This window comes from Capra hircus, chromosome 6 (genome assembly GCF_001704415.2).
Source record: "Capra hircus breed San Clemente chromosome 6, ASM170441v1, whole genome shotgun sequence".
In the NCBI taxonomy this organism is placed as follows: Eukaryota; Metazoa; Chordata; class Mammalia; order Artiodactyla; family Bovidae; genus Capra; species Capra hircus.
The window spans coordinates 105,892,930-105,909,616 of record NC_030813.1 but is presented as its reverse complement, the minus strand read 5'-3'; the positions used below and the strand labels follow the sequence as shown (position 1 = coordinate 105,909,616).

General features: G+C 42.2%; 1 protein-coding gene across 1 annotated transcript in view; it reads left to right on the top strand.

Moving 5' to 3' along the window:
- The window catches only part of CLNK (cytokine dependent hematopoietic cell linker), a 204,081-nt gene that overhangs the window by 116,927 nt on the left and 70,467 nt on the right, over positions 1-16,687 (top strand). Inside the window, exons 5-7 of the mRNA XM_018049927.1 lie at positions 297-334; positions 5,410-5,551; positions 7,761-7,858. Coding sequence (XP_017905416.1) covers positions 297-334; positions 5,410-5,551; positions 7,761-7,858 — 278 coding nt within the window. The remainder of the gene's footprint in view (positions 1-296; positions 335-5,409; positions 5,552-7,760; positions 7,859-16,687) is intronic.

The following is a 16,687-nucleotide window of genomic DNA, read 5'->3' as shown; positions in this document are numbered from 1 at the left end:
GCAACAAATTTTGGGAAGGAGTTCCTTCTAACTTTGCTTCTCTTTCAGTGGGAACACTTACCTGCTGTAGAAAAAGCCAGCCCTCTGAGTTGGGATTTTATTTTCTTTCCTCCTTTTCCAATTGCCCCTGTTAGGCAAGAGCAGCTGATAGAGCGAGAAGCATGAAAATGTGCACTTCATTTTGAGCAATTACAGTCAAGAACAATTAAGTGAAATGAGCACAAGATTTCTGGAGAAAAACAAGGGCCCAGTCTTTCCAATGTTTTGCAATAACATTTTGCTGTTTCTGTTGGCAGGACAGTACCAGACTATTAACGAGCCTCCTCTTGATAGTGTAAGTCAGCTGCTTTCTTTACCTATTTTGTCAGTCTTTGAGATTTACAAAGTAAGTGGCTTTTTTCTATGTACTTGGTGAATTGTAAAACATTAAACTTTTCCAAATGGCATGATTTCCTGGCAGAGAAAAGTGCATTTCAAGTCGTGGGTAGAACACGGTATTCCTACAATGCATGTAAGTCAAATCATTGTGCTGTATGCCTGAAACTTACACGGTTATGTATGTCAATTATTTCTTGGTAAGGCTAGATAAATAAATATATTGAGGCATTAATACAGAAAAATACAAAGAAAAACATACTTCAATTCCTCAGCTATAAAATGGAGATAAAAATAAACTCATAATGGTCATTGCGATGACTAATTAAAGTGAAGATACCAACACGTGATGCTGGCAAGTGTGTGGTGAGAAAAGCACTTCCCAACACTCACAGTGAAATTTTAAATAACAAGAAATTCTTTGGAAAGCAATTTTATAAGATTAACAAATATAAAAATATTTATTTCCTTCAATCCCATAATTCTATGGGACAAATTAAAGAATTAACCTAAAATTTGGATGAATAATTAAACACTCATTTATGTTTTATAATATATTTTAAATGGCAACACACTGGAATCATGTTATATATTCAATAATAGAAAAATCATTGAATATATTATGATATATTCATATTGTTCTGTGGTTCAGCCACTCAGTCATGTCCGACTCTTTGCGACCCCGTGGGCTGCAGCACACCAGGCCTCCCTGTCCTTCACCACCTCCTGGAGCTTGCTCAGACCCATGTCCATTGCGTCGGTGATGCCATCCAGCTATCTCATCCTCTGTTGTCCCCTTCTCCTCCTGCCTTCAATCTTTTCCAGCATCAGAGTCTCTTCCAATGAGTTGGATCTTCACATCAAGTGGCCAAAGTATTGGAGCTTCAGCTTCAACATCAGTCCTTCCCATGAGTATTCCCGACTGATCTTTAGGATGGACTGGTTGGATCTCCATGCAGTCCCAGGGACTCTCAGGAGTCTTCTCCAGCACCACAGTCCAAAAGCATCATTCTTCAGTGCTCAGTCTTCTTCATGGTCCATCTGTCAAGTCCACACATGCTGCTGGAAAAACCAAAGCTTTGACTAGACAGACCTTTGTCAGCAAAGTGATGTCTCTGCTTTTTAATATGCTGTCTAGGTTTATCATAGCTTTTCTTCCAAGGAGCAAGCATCTTTTAATTTCTTGGCAGCAGTCACCATCCACATTGATTTTGGAGCCCAACAATACGAAATCTGACACTTTCCATTTTTTCCCATCTATTTGCCATGAAGTGAAGGGACTGGATGCCATGATCTTTGTTTTTTGAATGTTGAGTTTTAGCCATCTTCTATTAATAATATTTACAAAGAATTTTAACGACTAAAAGAAAAATTTAAATTTATAATGTGAAATCAGCTAGCTAATATTATAAATAATTTAATTATTAACAATTATGTGTACATAATTTAAATAGCTTTAACATATCTATAGATGATAAATGGAATAGATAGAAATGATAGAGATAGATGATAGATATATGAGATAGAATTTACCTGTAAAACCTTTGGTTCTTTACTTTTTGCAAGACTTCTTTAAGAATTAAAGCTATGAATTCTCACCCTAGGACACACACACACACACATACATGCATGCACACACAATCAATCAATCCCAAAATATTTTATAAAGTGGAAGGCTTATACATACTGAGCTTTTAGTAAGAACCCCCAATATTAACAGTAGACAGATACTAAAAAGGTTCATGCTATCTCATGGAGAACACAGACTTACTAAATTGCATTCCACCTTTTGTGTTGAATGATCAGAGTTGCCATGAGCCAAAATGAAGCCCAAAAAATTTTCCCGATAGGGGCCTGGTGAGTCCCCGCTGTGCTATTGCTTACCTGGAAACCAGACTCATCCTATAACTAGTCTTTACCTTTACCAAACTGCTTTGATAGAGTGATGATAGAAAAAGGCAAACACTTGGAGGCTAAGGACTAGTAAGCCCTATATAAATATATATTTATAATATATGTTCTGCATTATTCTTGTTCTCTAATATATATAGAAAATATATTATTTATATATATAAAACAATAAGAATAATACATATTAGATTATTAATACATATTATATAATAATATATAATGGTATTATATATAATAATAATAATATATTATATATATTAGAGAATATACATATAGAGAGAGAATATACATATTAAAGGATGAGAATAAGGCAGACTTAGAATTTAAATTTAAACCTATATAATTCTAGTTTCCTACACTATAGTAAAATCACCTCAGAGATTTTTCTGCTTATACAATGAAATAAAGTACAGAAAGCACCTAGGACATATAAACTTCTTAACAAGTGTTAGAGAGGCTTTAAAGGGAGGTGAACAAAGCATGATGGGTCGGCTTCCTTTATCTCAGACTTTCTTTAATAGTAGCTGTTATCATAGTAGCAGTCATAATATTTACAGCTAGTATTTATTGAGTGCTGACCATCAGGCAATATTCTCAACATTTTACATACGTTGTCTCATTAAGACACTTCGGGTAGTCTGTTTATCACTTACTCAAAGTATAGTGTACTTCTACCATTTTTATTTCAGGCAGAAGAGCTCTTCTCAACATTTCTTGTAAGGCTGCTCTAGTGGTAATACACTCCCTCAGGTGTGTTTGTCTGGGAGAGCCTTTATTTCTCCTTTATATCTGAAAGGTAACTTTGCTGGGTAGAGGATTCTTGACTGACATCTTTTATCTTTCAGCATTTTTGACTCTTCCGTGGTAGCTCAGTGATAAAGAATCCTGTAATGCAGGAGATGAGGATTCGATCCCCGGGTTGGGAACATCCCCTGGCAAAGGGAATGGCTACCCACCCACTCCAGTATTCTTGCCTGGAGAATTCCATGGACAGAGGAGCCTGGTGGGCTATAGTCCATGCGGTCTCATGGAGTCAGACATGACTTAGTGATTAAACAGCAAATCTTGAATATATCATTCCTCTCTCCCCTGGCCTGTAGAGGTTCTCTTAGATATCTGCTGATGGCCTAATGGGAGTACATGTGTAGGTGACTATCTTTTTTCCCTGACTGTTTTTAAAACCTTCATCACTGACCTTTGACAGTTTTGATGTAACGTATCTTGCAGAAGATCTTTTTGCATTATGATAATTAGGTGTTCTATGAGTTTCATGAACTTTATATCCAGTTCCTTCCTCAGGTTTGGAAAGTTCTCAGCTATTACGTTTTTAAACAAACGCTCCCTTCCCCCTCTCTTCCCTTTCTGGCGTATCCACTCTTCTCATGTTGCTTCTTTCTGATGGAATCAGATAGTTCTCATAGAATTTTTTCATTGGTTTAAAATCTCAGTTTCTCCTCCTCTTCTACCTGAGACTCATTCTTAGATTTCTTTCTTTGAGCTCACTGATTCTCTCTTCCATGTGGTCTGCCCTGTTTCCAGTGCTTTCTAATCATCTCATGTATTGAGTTCTCAAGCTCCAGAATCTCTGTTTGGTTCTTCTATTTTAGAGTTTCAGTCTCTTTGGTAAGTATTGCTTCTGTTCACTGGATTTACTCCTGAGCTCACTGAATTGCTCTCTGAGTTTTCTTGTAACTCTGAGTTTCCTCAGGACAGCTCTTTTGACTTCTCCATCAATTAGATCATCGTCTGCCGTGACTTTAAGTTTGGTTGCTGGGTAATTGTTATGTCCATGATGTGAGACTCGGTTACCATGGTTTCCGTGGTGCTTGATGAGCAGTTCCTCTGCTAATGCATTTGAAGTAGAAAACATCCCTCTTGTTTACATAAAGCTTTGTTTACTTTGACCCTGAAAGATCCACACTTTGTCAATTAGAGACCTTTCTTCTGATTTTCAGTACACACTGCTAAAGCACAAGTTTTTGTTTTTTGTTTTTTTTTCTTACCTCAGCTCCATTTGAGAATTGGCACTTTCCACCCTCCACTGCTTCTACCAGAGTGGCCTCTGGTGCCCTTGTCATTTCTGCGTATGTCTCTAGGGTCACTGCAGGTGCCTTTCTAATGCCAATGTCACCGCTGCCATTGACATCTTTGTGTCCAGTGTTGCTTGGCACATTGGAACTGCCCCCGTAGCAAGGGATGGGGAGCCAGGTGAGACTGCCATGGGCAGGAGGTGACAGAGTCACAGGTGTGCCTGGGGGTTGCTGCCCAGTGCCCTGTGCTCATAGGCACCACTGTAGCCATGACCTAGAGTCATGGCGCCACCCCTGCTGCTGCCGCCAGGCTTTCTGGGGCTCAGGGTTAGGGGCACCACTGCTACTCTTCCCCCAGTTCTACCCACTCTATATATTCCAATCTAGCCTTCTTCAGATGAACAGACACGTGGGGCTCTCTGGAGTCCCATTGTCTTGGGCAGAGGAACCTTTGTTGAGTTCAGTTCAGTTCAGTCACTCAGTCATGTCCGACTCTTTGAGACCCCATGGACTGCAGCACACTAGGCTTCCCTGTCCATCACTAACTCCCGGAGCTTGCTCAAACTCATAGGAATAGAGTTGGTGATGCCATCCAACCATCTCATCCTCTGTCATCCCCTGCTCCTCCTGCCATCAGTCTTTCCCAGCATCAGAATCTTGAAGGAGTCAGTTCTTTGCATCAGGTGGCCAAAGTATTGGAGTTTCAGCTTCATCATCAGTCCTTCAATGAATATTCAGTATTGATTTCCTTTAGGATTGACTGGTTTGATCTCCTTGCAGTCCAAGGGACTCTCAAGAGTCTTCTCCCAACTCCACAGTTCAAAAGCATCAATTCTTTGTTGAGTTATGGACGTCTTAATTGTTGTAGATTGAAGGGGAGAGACAAAGGGAGTGTCTCACACCACCATGATGCTTTCTAAGGATATCGTTACAATTCTGCCGCCATGAGAGGTTAACTCCCCTAGACGCCAGACTCTTAAATCTTTAACTCACAGCCAAGGGAATCTCTATTACTCCCCTGGCCAGCACTGTAGCCTGTAATCTTTGTCTTTGTTGTACCTTCCGTTGACTTACTGAAATGTCCCTTCCTTAGGAAAGGAATTCCATAGCAGTCGTGGCTGGAGCAAAAGGCCACACAGATGGTGACTATGAAGACCCTGAGCTGCACATGGGAGAAGACTGGCAATCAGTGAAAATCTTACCAGCCAGGCCTATTAAGGAATCTGAATATGCAGGTAATGTTTAGGGCCTGAAATCTGAAAATCACATGCCCGTGCCGCAATACTGTAGACTGACTAAAGGTGCAGGTTCTGAATTAGCAACTCTAGGTTAAAATCCTGCTTCCACAGCTTATTACCTGTGAGACCTGGAGCAAGCACCTGAAAACCATTTTCTAAGACAGGGTTCAAGATATCTGAAGATAGAGCTTACCCCACGTAACCCAGATAGTTACATGGAAGATGCGTGTTGAGTTCTCAGAGGAGGACTCGGTGCAGAGTCAGAGCTCTGTGGCTATTTATTATTATCATGATGGCTTCCCTGGCGGCTCAGATGATAAAGAATCCACCTGCAATGTGGGAGACCTGGGTTCGACCCCTGGGTTGGGAAAGGTCCCCTGGAGGAGGGCATGGCAACCCACTCCGCTATTCTTGCCTAGAGAATCCCCATGATGATACCTTGAGTCTGAGATACAACGGATGAACATGGCAGAAGATGGACAAGCAGAGATGTGGGCAACATCCCTGTTAAGACAGCGTTGCAGAGAAGAGAGCAGAACAAAAGGGAAGGCTTTTAATAGGGCTGGTCTGTCTTGCTCATAGCCAGCATCTAAGCACAAGAGCATGGCAGCAAAGCCAAGCTTTGAAGAGAAAGAAAAGCTTATTATACACCATCTTTTCTTCTTTGTAACTGGGGCACCTTACACAGCTTCAGCAAGGTCTCTGAACCTTAAATAAAGCAAAGTGTTGTGAGGGAAAAGAGGAAGCATTTGCGATTTGAGAGCCTGACCTACTGAAATGAATCTACAGAAGTCCCTGTGAGGACAATCACCTTGTAAATAATAATGATATCCCTTTGTTCATCCACTCAATATGCATTAATTAATACCTATTGTATGCCAGTTATCATGTTAGAATTGATCAAGAGATATAAAGGTAAGTATGATAGAATAAGTTTGGCATATAATGTATACAACTATGTTAATTATATAGCGGTTGTTGTTGTTGAGTCATTCAGTCATGTCTCACTCTTTGCAATCCCGTGCACTATAGCCCGCCAGGCTCCTCTGTCCATGGGATTCTCCAGGCAAGAATACTGGAGTGGGTTGCCATTTCCTTCTCCAGGGGATCTTCCTGGACCAGGGATCTAACCCATGTCTCCTGCATTGGCAGGTGGATTCTTTACCACAAATCCACCAAGGAAGCACAAGTATATAGAAATATATGTTAAGTATAAAATATGTATGTTAAGTATGTAATGTGGGCTTCCCTGTAAGCTGGTAAAGAATCCACCTGCAAAGCAGGAGACCCTGGTACTATTCCTGGGTTGGGAAGATCCCCTGGTGAAGGGACAGGCTACTCAATCCAGTATTCATGGGCTTCCCTGGTGGCTCAGATGGTAAAGAATCTGCCTGCAATGTGAGAGACCTGGGTTCAATCCCTGGGTTGGGAAGATCCCCTGGAGGAGGGCATAGCAACCCACTTCACTATTCTTGCCTGGAGAACCCCAATGGACAGAGGAGCCTGGTGGGGTCCTACAGTTCATGGGGTCACAAAGAGTCAGACATGACTGAGTGACTAAACACAGACCAGTGTGTAACATAGAAAAGAGATCCAGGGTGGTGTGCAGGTGGGTGGGGTCTAGGAAGATTTTTGAAGGGCATGACACCGTCCAAGCCTTGAAGGATGAGTAGAATTTCCCAGGTGGTTAAGAGAATGAAGAAGGTTCGGGTCCAGACTTTGGCATTTATGTATATGGACCAAGAGAAGTGATTTCTCCTCTTTGAGCCTCAGTCTCTTCGTCTGTTAAGTGGAAGTAGAATTACATGCTCATGCCTATATTGTATGGAGAAGGCAATGGCAACTCACTCCAGTACTCTTGCCTGGGAAATCCCATGGATGGAGGAGCCTGGTAGGCTACAGTCCATGGGGTTAAAACGAGCCGGACACGACTGAGCGACTTCACTTTCACTTTTCATTTTTATGCACTGGAGAAGGAAATGGCAACCCAATCCAGTATTCTTGCCTGGAGAATCCCAGGGATGGGAGCCTCGTGGGCTGCTGTCTATGGGGTCACACAGAGTCGGACACGACTGCCGTGACTTAGCAGCAGCAGCAGCCTATACTGTGATGGTTCATTAAGTTTGTAGATGTGCAAATATTTTGTCCATTACAGTGTGCAGAGTCATGTAAAGCATGACTTTAAAATTTTTCTCTTTTTTCACAGATACACGCTATTTCAAGGGTATGATGGACACACCACTGTCTTTAGATTCCAAGACCTCTCTCCCCACAGACAGGCAAACCTGGATGAAGCTGGAAAAAGTAAGTAAAAGCTTGACTGCATGAACCAAACATGGGCACTGCCTAGCAACCAAGAGCTTTACCGTCTCTCATTTCCAAGGTGTCTTGTTGGAATGCCTTGGTGATGAGCAGGTCAGGCTCAGTGAGGTGCAGAGTAATTCAGCTGGAAGGATCGTGGTCCTTTGAATAGGTAACTAGAAGGGAAGAGAACTAACATTTGTGAGAGATTTTCTGAGAGCCAGACATCAGGCTAAGGACTTTCACCTGCATCTCACTTAATACTTATCCTGTTCTCTAGGAGCAGAATTTAAACTCAAATCTCTTTGATAATAACATATCATTTTGTCCAAATTTAGGCCCAGTGATTCCAACTGCTAATGGTATGGTAATAAGCACAGTCAGCCCTCCATATCTGTCAGTTCCCCATCTGTAGATTCAATCAAGGATTAAAAAAAAAATTCCATTAAATTTCAAGAAGCAAAACTTGAATTTACCACATGCCAGCAACTATTTACATAGCACTGACATTGTATTAGATATTACAAGTAATCTAGAGATAATCCAACCAACCAAGGATTTTGTGGTTCCTGAATATGTACTTGATGAAAAAATCTGAGTATAAGCAGACCCACACAGTTCAAACCCATGCCATTAAGGGTTTCACTGTCTACAGAAGGATATGCATAGGTTATTTACAAATATTCTGCAATTTCATATGAAAGACTTGAGCATCCACAGATTTGGATATTCAAGGAGCGTGCTGAAAGTAATCCCTGGCAGATATGAAGGGACAACTGTAGGTCAACCTCTCTGAACCTCTTTCTTTAAAAACCCATTGGCCAAACAGGAGTAACAATCTCTGCCATGCTTACTTCAAAAAGCTGTTGAATATATCTTGTAAATGTAAGTGCTCTAAACACATATAATATTTTGTTTTTAATAACATTGCACAAAATACAAATTAGTCATCCCTGAGGTTGCAAGGCTATCAGTCATAACATTTGGGTAAATTTCATGTCAATATTTTCTATGCTAATGTATTTCATGTAAGGAAGTCTTTGTTGTATGGTATATACTGGTTTTCCCTCCTTTGCACATTTGTTTCAGTCATGCAACTATCTCCCATGTCATAAAACAAGCATCAATAAGCATAATCTTTACAGATACTTCACTCCTCATATAAGGTTTTTAATTATTTTATTTAACCATTGAGTGAAAACATTTTAAAGGCTTTCGGTACATATTGTGAAATTTCTCCCTGAAAAATCATTTCAATTTACCACCCCCGCCAGAAACCCTGTATTAGAATTTGCACCTCATAGAATTCTCTCCAAAACTGTGCATTACTTTTTAATTATAATTTTAAAAAAAGAGAAAGAGATTTTGCTGTTCTTTCTTTAAAATTTGTTTCACATTTATTAGTGACTGTGAACACACTTAAATATTTATAGCACATTCATCTTTGTGCATTATCTATGTAAATGGTTTACTCATTTAACTAGAGGGTTTATTTTAAATATTGACAAGAAGAGGAAACTACAATTTTTACCAAGTCGTTCACACAGAACACAGCCAATAGAGGTTGGGAGAGCAAGATAAGGGATGAAATATTGAATACTTCCTCTTTACACAGATACTAAGCTACACATTTTAATCATTCACTCAACAAATTCGTTTACGAAACGTATGTTGGGTGCGTGCCATGGACCAGACACAATTATCCACTCTGGTATGCAGCAGTAAACCACCAAGGCCCTGCTCTCATGAAACTTACATCTAGTGGGTGGAGACCTATGATATGTGAATGGATAAAGAATAGATACAAAGATGATGTATCAAGTGATGAGCTTTGAAAATAGAATGAAAGCAAGGCAGTCAGGAAAGATGGGAATGAATGAATGAATGAATGAATGGGATTTAATCCTTAAAAACCTTGCAAGATGAATGTTATAATTCTCATTTTAATGGCTCCAACTTTTGAGCTCTGCCTCTTTGGGCCAGTTATTTGCCTTCTCTGAGCCTTTACAGTCTAAGCTATACAATCTCATAGCTTTCATGATAATCCGTACAGAGTACCGTGCCTGGCACAGAGCAGTCAGCCACCAGATGACACCTCCCTGAGCACAGGGACTGTTTTAGCCCCAGCATCGAGCACAGTGGCTTTATGTCAAAGGTTCTCAGTAGATACTGGTCACATGGATGGAAGAGCTTCTAGGTGGTGCTAGTGGTAAAGAACCTGCCTATCAGTGAGGAGACACAGGAGACTCAGCTTCAGTCCCTTGGTCTGGAAAATCCCCTGGAGGAGGGCATGGCAACCCACTCCAGTCGCCTTGCCTGGAGAATCCCATGGACAGAGGAGCTTGGTGGGCTACAGTCCACGGGGTCACACAGAGTCGGACATGGCTGAAATGACTCAGCACAGCACACAGCACATGAATGGAAATGGACAAACAAACTCAGTTATTTGAACTGAAATTGGATATATGACTAGCTTGAAATATGAGGGCTTCCCTGGTGGCCCAGCTGGTAAAAAGAATCCACCTGCAATGGAGGAGACCCAGATTCGATTCCTGGGTTGGGAAGATCCCCAGAGAAGGAAATGGTTACCCACTCCAATATTCTTGCCTGGGAAGTCCCATGGACAGAAGAGCCTGGCAGGCTCTAGCCCATGGGGTCGCAAAGAGTCAGACACAACTTAGCAACTAAATCACCTCCACAGCTTGAAATATTAACAGGAAAAGAAACCCAGTCTCCTTTCCCCCGTTTGATTTCTTTGTTTTTTTAACTGGGTATAGTTGTTTTACAGCATTGTGTTAGTTTCTGCCGTACGACTAAGTGAATCAGCTCCGTGTACACATAGACCCCTCCCCCTCCCCACCCCAATCCCACCAATCTAAATGCTACCACAGGGCACCAAGCTGGGACCCTCTTGCACTGTTGGCGGGAATGTAAATCGATACAGCCACTATGCAGAACAGTGAGGATTTTTCTTGAAAAACTTAAAATGGAACTACCTACCGTGTGACCTGGAAATTCCACTACCAGGCTTATATCGTGTTGTAGCTGTTCAGTTGCTCAGTCCTGTCTGACTCTTTGTGACCCCTTGGATGGCAGCACGCTCCCCCTGTCCTTCACCACGTCCTGGAGCTTGCTCAAACTCACGTCCACTGAGTCAGTGATGTCGTATCCTGGGGAAAATACCTAATTCAAAAAGACCCAGCTTGATCTCTGTCCACATGGACACTTTCTCTAGTCTGTCCTAGAGAGCTGGCATATTCAGCCAGTTCAGCTGCTCAGTCGTGTCCAACTCTGCGACCCCATGACTGCAGCCCACCAGGCCTTCCTGTCCATCACCAACTCCCGGAGTTTACCCAAACTCACATCCATTGAGTCAGTGATACCATCCAGCCATCTCATCCTCTGTGGTCCCCTTCTCCTCCTGCCCCCAATCCCTCCCAGCATCAGGGTCTTTTCCAATGGGTCAACTCTTTGCATGAGGTGGCCAAAGTACTGGAGCTTCAGCTTTAGCATCAGTCCTTCCAATGAATATTCAGGACTGATCTCCTTTAGGATGGACTGGTTGGATCTCCTTGCAGTCCAAGGGACTCTCAAGAGTCTTCTCCAACACCACAGTTCAAAAGCATCAATTCTTCAGCACTCAGCTTTCTTTATAGTCTAACTCTCACATCCATTCATGTGGATACTTGCAATTATCTCCAAGATGTACAACTGGGGCAGGGCCCAACACAGCACTGTTAGACAGGGAAGAGGGCATTTCAGGAGCCTCATCTCTAAAGCACGAAACATAGTGAGGCAACAATAGGAATTTCAGAGTCACTGGGCCAGAGGCTAAAGTCACAAGTTCTTGTATGATAATAAAAAGTAGAAAATTCTGACCTAAAAAGTTAAGCTTTTCTTTCCCGAAAAACCACTGATAATTCCTCTTTGCATGGAAGTAAACCTTCATGAGAAGAATCCTTTCTTAAAAGATGATGATTCTCATTTGATTTTTCTTAAACGACTATGCCAGAATTTAAGTCCCCATTGTTATTACTTTATACCCTTTCATACTATCTTTGTAGTTTTTGTTACAAATTTCTTCTTTCAGCTAGGTCACTTTACAAGTGGAACTAAAATTTAAACATATTAAATCAAGTGAAATCTTGTGAGAAATAGGAGGTGGGAGATGAGTACAGTTTTGGCCAGGAGGCAAGTTGTCTTATAAATTAATTCGATAAGGACTTGGCCTCAATTCAAATAAAAAAGGGAGTTTTGCTTTTATAACCAATGTTTGAATAATCCAGTTTTTATGGTAAGCAGACTTTTTTTTATTATTATAACCTTGTTCTCAGGAGTTAATTCCAATTAGTTTTGCACATTTACATGGTGATTAAACTATCTGTGAACTGGATCTTCAACAGTCCTTACAGGAACCAGTTCTTATGTTGATTCCCTAGACTGACTGCGTGCGTGCATGCTACATCGCTTCAGTTGTGTCTAATTCTTTGCAACCCTGTGGACTGTAGCCCATCCGGCTCCTCTGTCCATGGAATTCTCCAGGCAAGAATACTGGAGTGGGTTGCCATGCCCTTCTCCAGGGGTTCTTCCTGACTCAGGGATCAGACCCAGGTCTATAATTATGTCTCCGGCATTGGCACACGGATTCTTTGCCACTAACACCATCTGGGAAGCCCCGTTTGACTGGTTACAACGATCTTAAAGCACTAAACCATTGTCCATCGTTTCATTTATTGAGCACTTGCCGTGTACAAAGCACTATGCTCAACAATGGGGATTAAAGAAAAAAAGAAGGAGCCAGTGTCCACAGTCTAATGGAGGAGGCAGTTTTGAAATAATAGTACAAGGTGTTAAGACTGAGGTGACACAAGATACAAAGAGCAGGGAGCTGCATCATTTAGGCCAACCAGAGGCTTCTGAGAAGCCTTCTGCAGGAAGCAATGCAAAGCAGTTTTCTACACCAGTAACACAATGCATTGTTATCAGTGGCTCTCTCCTGGGAACATTTTGCCCCCTAGTGGATATTTGCAATGACTGGCGACATTTTTGGTTGTTAAGACTTGGGGAACGCTGCTGACATCTAGTGGGCAGAGGGCAGGAATGCCAGTAAGCACGCTGTAGATGCACAGGGCAGCCTCCCACAGCAAATTGCCCGGCCCCAACTCTCAATGGCACCGAGGTTGAAAAACTTCTGTTATAATGAAACCTGTGTTGTAATATGCTGTAAACTCAGAACTGCATCCATATGATTCCACCTTTTGCATCTAACCTATTATTCTTCGTTCCCTCATAATCTAGCATTGTTACAGGTATATAGTAGACATTAGAAAATCTGTATTTGATAGAAAATGAGAATAGCCCTGGGGAGGGGCATAAAATACTTCTAGGCCTGGGATCCTATGCCAATACCATCAAAGTGTAGGTCCCTCTGGAGAAGATGCAGCCAAAAAACTCTCTTGTGCCAAAGAGCCAAATGTATCCAAATGTCCAAAGATGCAAAATGGAATATGGCCAGCTACAACTAGGGGTTATCATCCTAAGTGAAATAAGTCAGAAAGAGAAAGAGAAATACCATATGATATCACTTGTATGTGGAATCTAAAATAGGATACAATGAACCTATCTACAAAACAGAAATAGACTCACAGACATAGAGATCAGACTTGTGGTTGCCAAGGCGGGTGAGGGGAGAGAGAGGGATGGACTGGGAGTTTGGGATTGGTAGATGCAAGCTATTACATTTAGAATGGATCAGCAACAAGGTCCTAATGTATAGCACAGGGAAATAAGTCAACATCCTGTTATAAGGACTAGTGGCTCAGATGGTAAAGCGTGTGCCTACAATGTGGGAGACCCGGGTTCAATCCCTGGGTCAGGAAGATCTCCTGGGGAAGGAAATGGCAACCCACTCTAGTATTCTTGCCTGGAAAAACCCATGCACGGAGGAGTCTGGTAGGCTACACTCCATGGGGTCGCAAAGAGTCAGACACGACTGAGCGACTTCACTTTCTTTCCTGTTATAAACCAGAATGGAAAGGAATACTGAAACAGAATGCATATAGGTGTGTAACTGAGTCTTTGCCATACAGCAGAGATTGGCACAGCATTGTAAATTACCTATTGCTATTGTTGTTCAGTCGCTCAGTCGTGTCCAACTCTTTGCAACCCCATGGACTGCAGCACGCCAAGTTTCCCTGTCCTTCACCATCTCCCAGAGTTTGCCCAATTCATGTCCATTGAATTGGTGATGCCTTCCAACCATCTCATCCTCTGTCATCCCCTTCTCCTCCTACCTTCAATCTTTCCCAGCATCAGGGTTTTTTCCTGTGAGTCAGCACTTCGCATCAGGTGGCCAAAGTATTAGAGCTTCAGCTTCAACATCAGTCCTTCCAATGAGTATTCAAGGTTGATATCCTTTAAGATTGATACTTCACTTAAAAATTAATTAATTTTTAAAAATAGAATTTGGCCAGCAAAGAGGAGAATAGCAGGCACTAAGGAAGCCTGATCCCTAACCCCCTAATCATGGTCTTGGCCCAGCAAGACTCTCCCCTGCTCCAGGCTAGCAGTGGGAGGTAGGCAGAGCATTGGCAGGTGCACAGGGAAGATTGAAAGCTGAGGATGCAACAAGAACTTAACAGAAGCCCTCCAGCACACCAGCCTCCCTGGGGTCTCCCTGGAGGAACTGGAAGCTGAGGGTGTGATGAAGGAAGCCACAGCAATAACAAAACCGAAACCATACTTGATGCTTGACCAGCAGCAAGTATATTGACCAGCAGAAGAGCCACATCATGTGTAGGCAGAATTATGTGGTCCAGTGTTCCACAGAGGAAAACAGGTGGACTTTGAACATCAAGACCTAACAGGTAACAGGGGGTTCAATGACCCTCCCTCCCCTTCACCTTGACCACCTCAACTTGGCACCAATAAAGTATCCTGCAAAAACTCTGTATTAGTCAGGGTTCTCTAGAAGCATAAGCAATAGGTAGATAGGTAATAGATAGATACTAATAGATGGATGTGTGTATACTCAATCATGTCTGACTCTTTGTGACTTTCTGGACTGTATCCCACAAGGATTCTCTGTCCATGGGATTTCCCAGGCAAGAATGCTATTTCCCAGGTTGCTATTTCCTTCCCCAGGGTATCTTCCCACCCAGGGAGCGAGCCCCCATCTCCTGTCTCCCGCATTGTGGGTGGGTTCTTTACTACTGAGACACCTGGAAAGCCCCCAGTAGATTGATAAAATAGGTACACAGATGGATAGATAGATAGGATAGAAAGCTTGAGACATAAGGCATATAGACATATACATATAAATAAATTAGTGATTATGGAGGCTCAAGTTCCACAATCTGCCACCGGAAAGCTGAAAACCAGGAATGCCGGTGGCCTCTAACTTCCAGCTCAAGTCTAAAGGCATGAGCACGAAGAGAACCAGTGATGTAAATCTCAGTCATCAAGGGCAGGAGAAGAGCAATGACCCGAGTCAACAGTCAGGCAGAGAGAGCAAATTCTCCTTTTCCCTCCCTTTTTATTTTATTCAGGCCCTCCATGGACTGAAAGATGCCTACTGGCTTTGCAGAAGGCAATCGGCCTTACTCAGTCCACTGATCCAAATTATAATCGCATCCAGAATCATTTTCACAGACACACCCAGAAATAAGGTTTCACCAAATATCTGGATACCCTGTGACCCTGTGAATTTGACACATAAAAATAAACATCATAGACCCCAATACTCACCTAGGCTTAAAGGCTTTCCAAGGCATTGGGCATCATTAGCATGTCTCCATCACCTTCTTCAGGATTCCCTGTAGCTCAAATGGTAAAGAATGCGCCCGCAGTATAGGAGACCTGGGCTCAATCCCTTGTTCGGGAAGATCCTCTAGAGAAGAGAATGGCAATCCACTCCAGTATTCTTGCCTGGAGAATCCCATGGACAGAGGAGCCTAGCAGGCTACAGTCCCTGGGGTCACAAAGAGTCAGACAAGATTGAGCTACTAACACACATCACCTCCTTCACCCTCATATCTAAAGATTATTCAGCAAGCCCTTAAGAGTTCAACTCTGCCTTTAGCTTTTTTAAGTGGTGATTTCTCTTTTTATTATGTGGGCCTCTTTTCTGAGTCTTTATTGAGTTTGTTACGGTATTGCTTCTGTGTTATGGCCATGAGGCATGTGAGATCTGATCCTCTACCAGGGATCAAACCCACACCCCCTGCACTGGAAGATAGAGTCTTGACCACTGGACCACCAGGGAAGTCCTATCAGTGTCTTTAATACAATCAACAAAGACAGCTCACAATTCTTCAGCTTGATTGGTGTTATTTCCTGTTCTAGGCTCACAGCCTATCTCAGGTAGTTCTGCCAGCCTGGTGAAGTATCAGTTCTATTACCCCCATTTCACAGCTGAGGAAACTGAAGTTTAGAAAGTTAAATGGCCACCTTCTCATAGCCAGCACATGATGAAGGTGAAATCCCAACAAGGGCATTTACATGAGGCTACACTTTGATCTGCCTGCTCAATCCCTGTCATGGACTTGATCATGTATATTGATCTTCACAATAACTCAATGACATGAATTGACATGAACAAAATTTTCCCTATTAAAAAAGATGAAAAAAAAAATCGAAGGCTCCTAATATGGTAAATGCCTTTCCAAAGTTTCACAGCAATAAGAGGCAGGATTGATTCTCAGACCAAATATTTTTTATGCCAAATTACCACCTGAGGCCCCTACACTCATCACTGGCATGGTGGTGTTTACACACGTTGAGTAGTTGCCAGCCATGCACACAGGGTGATCTGTAAGAATGATGAGTCCTGGA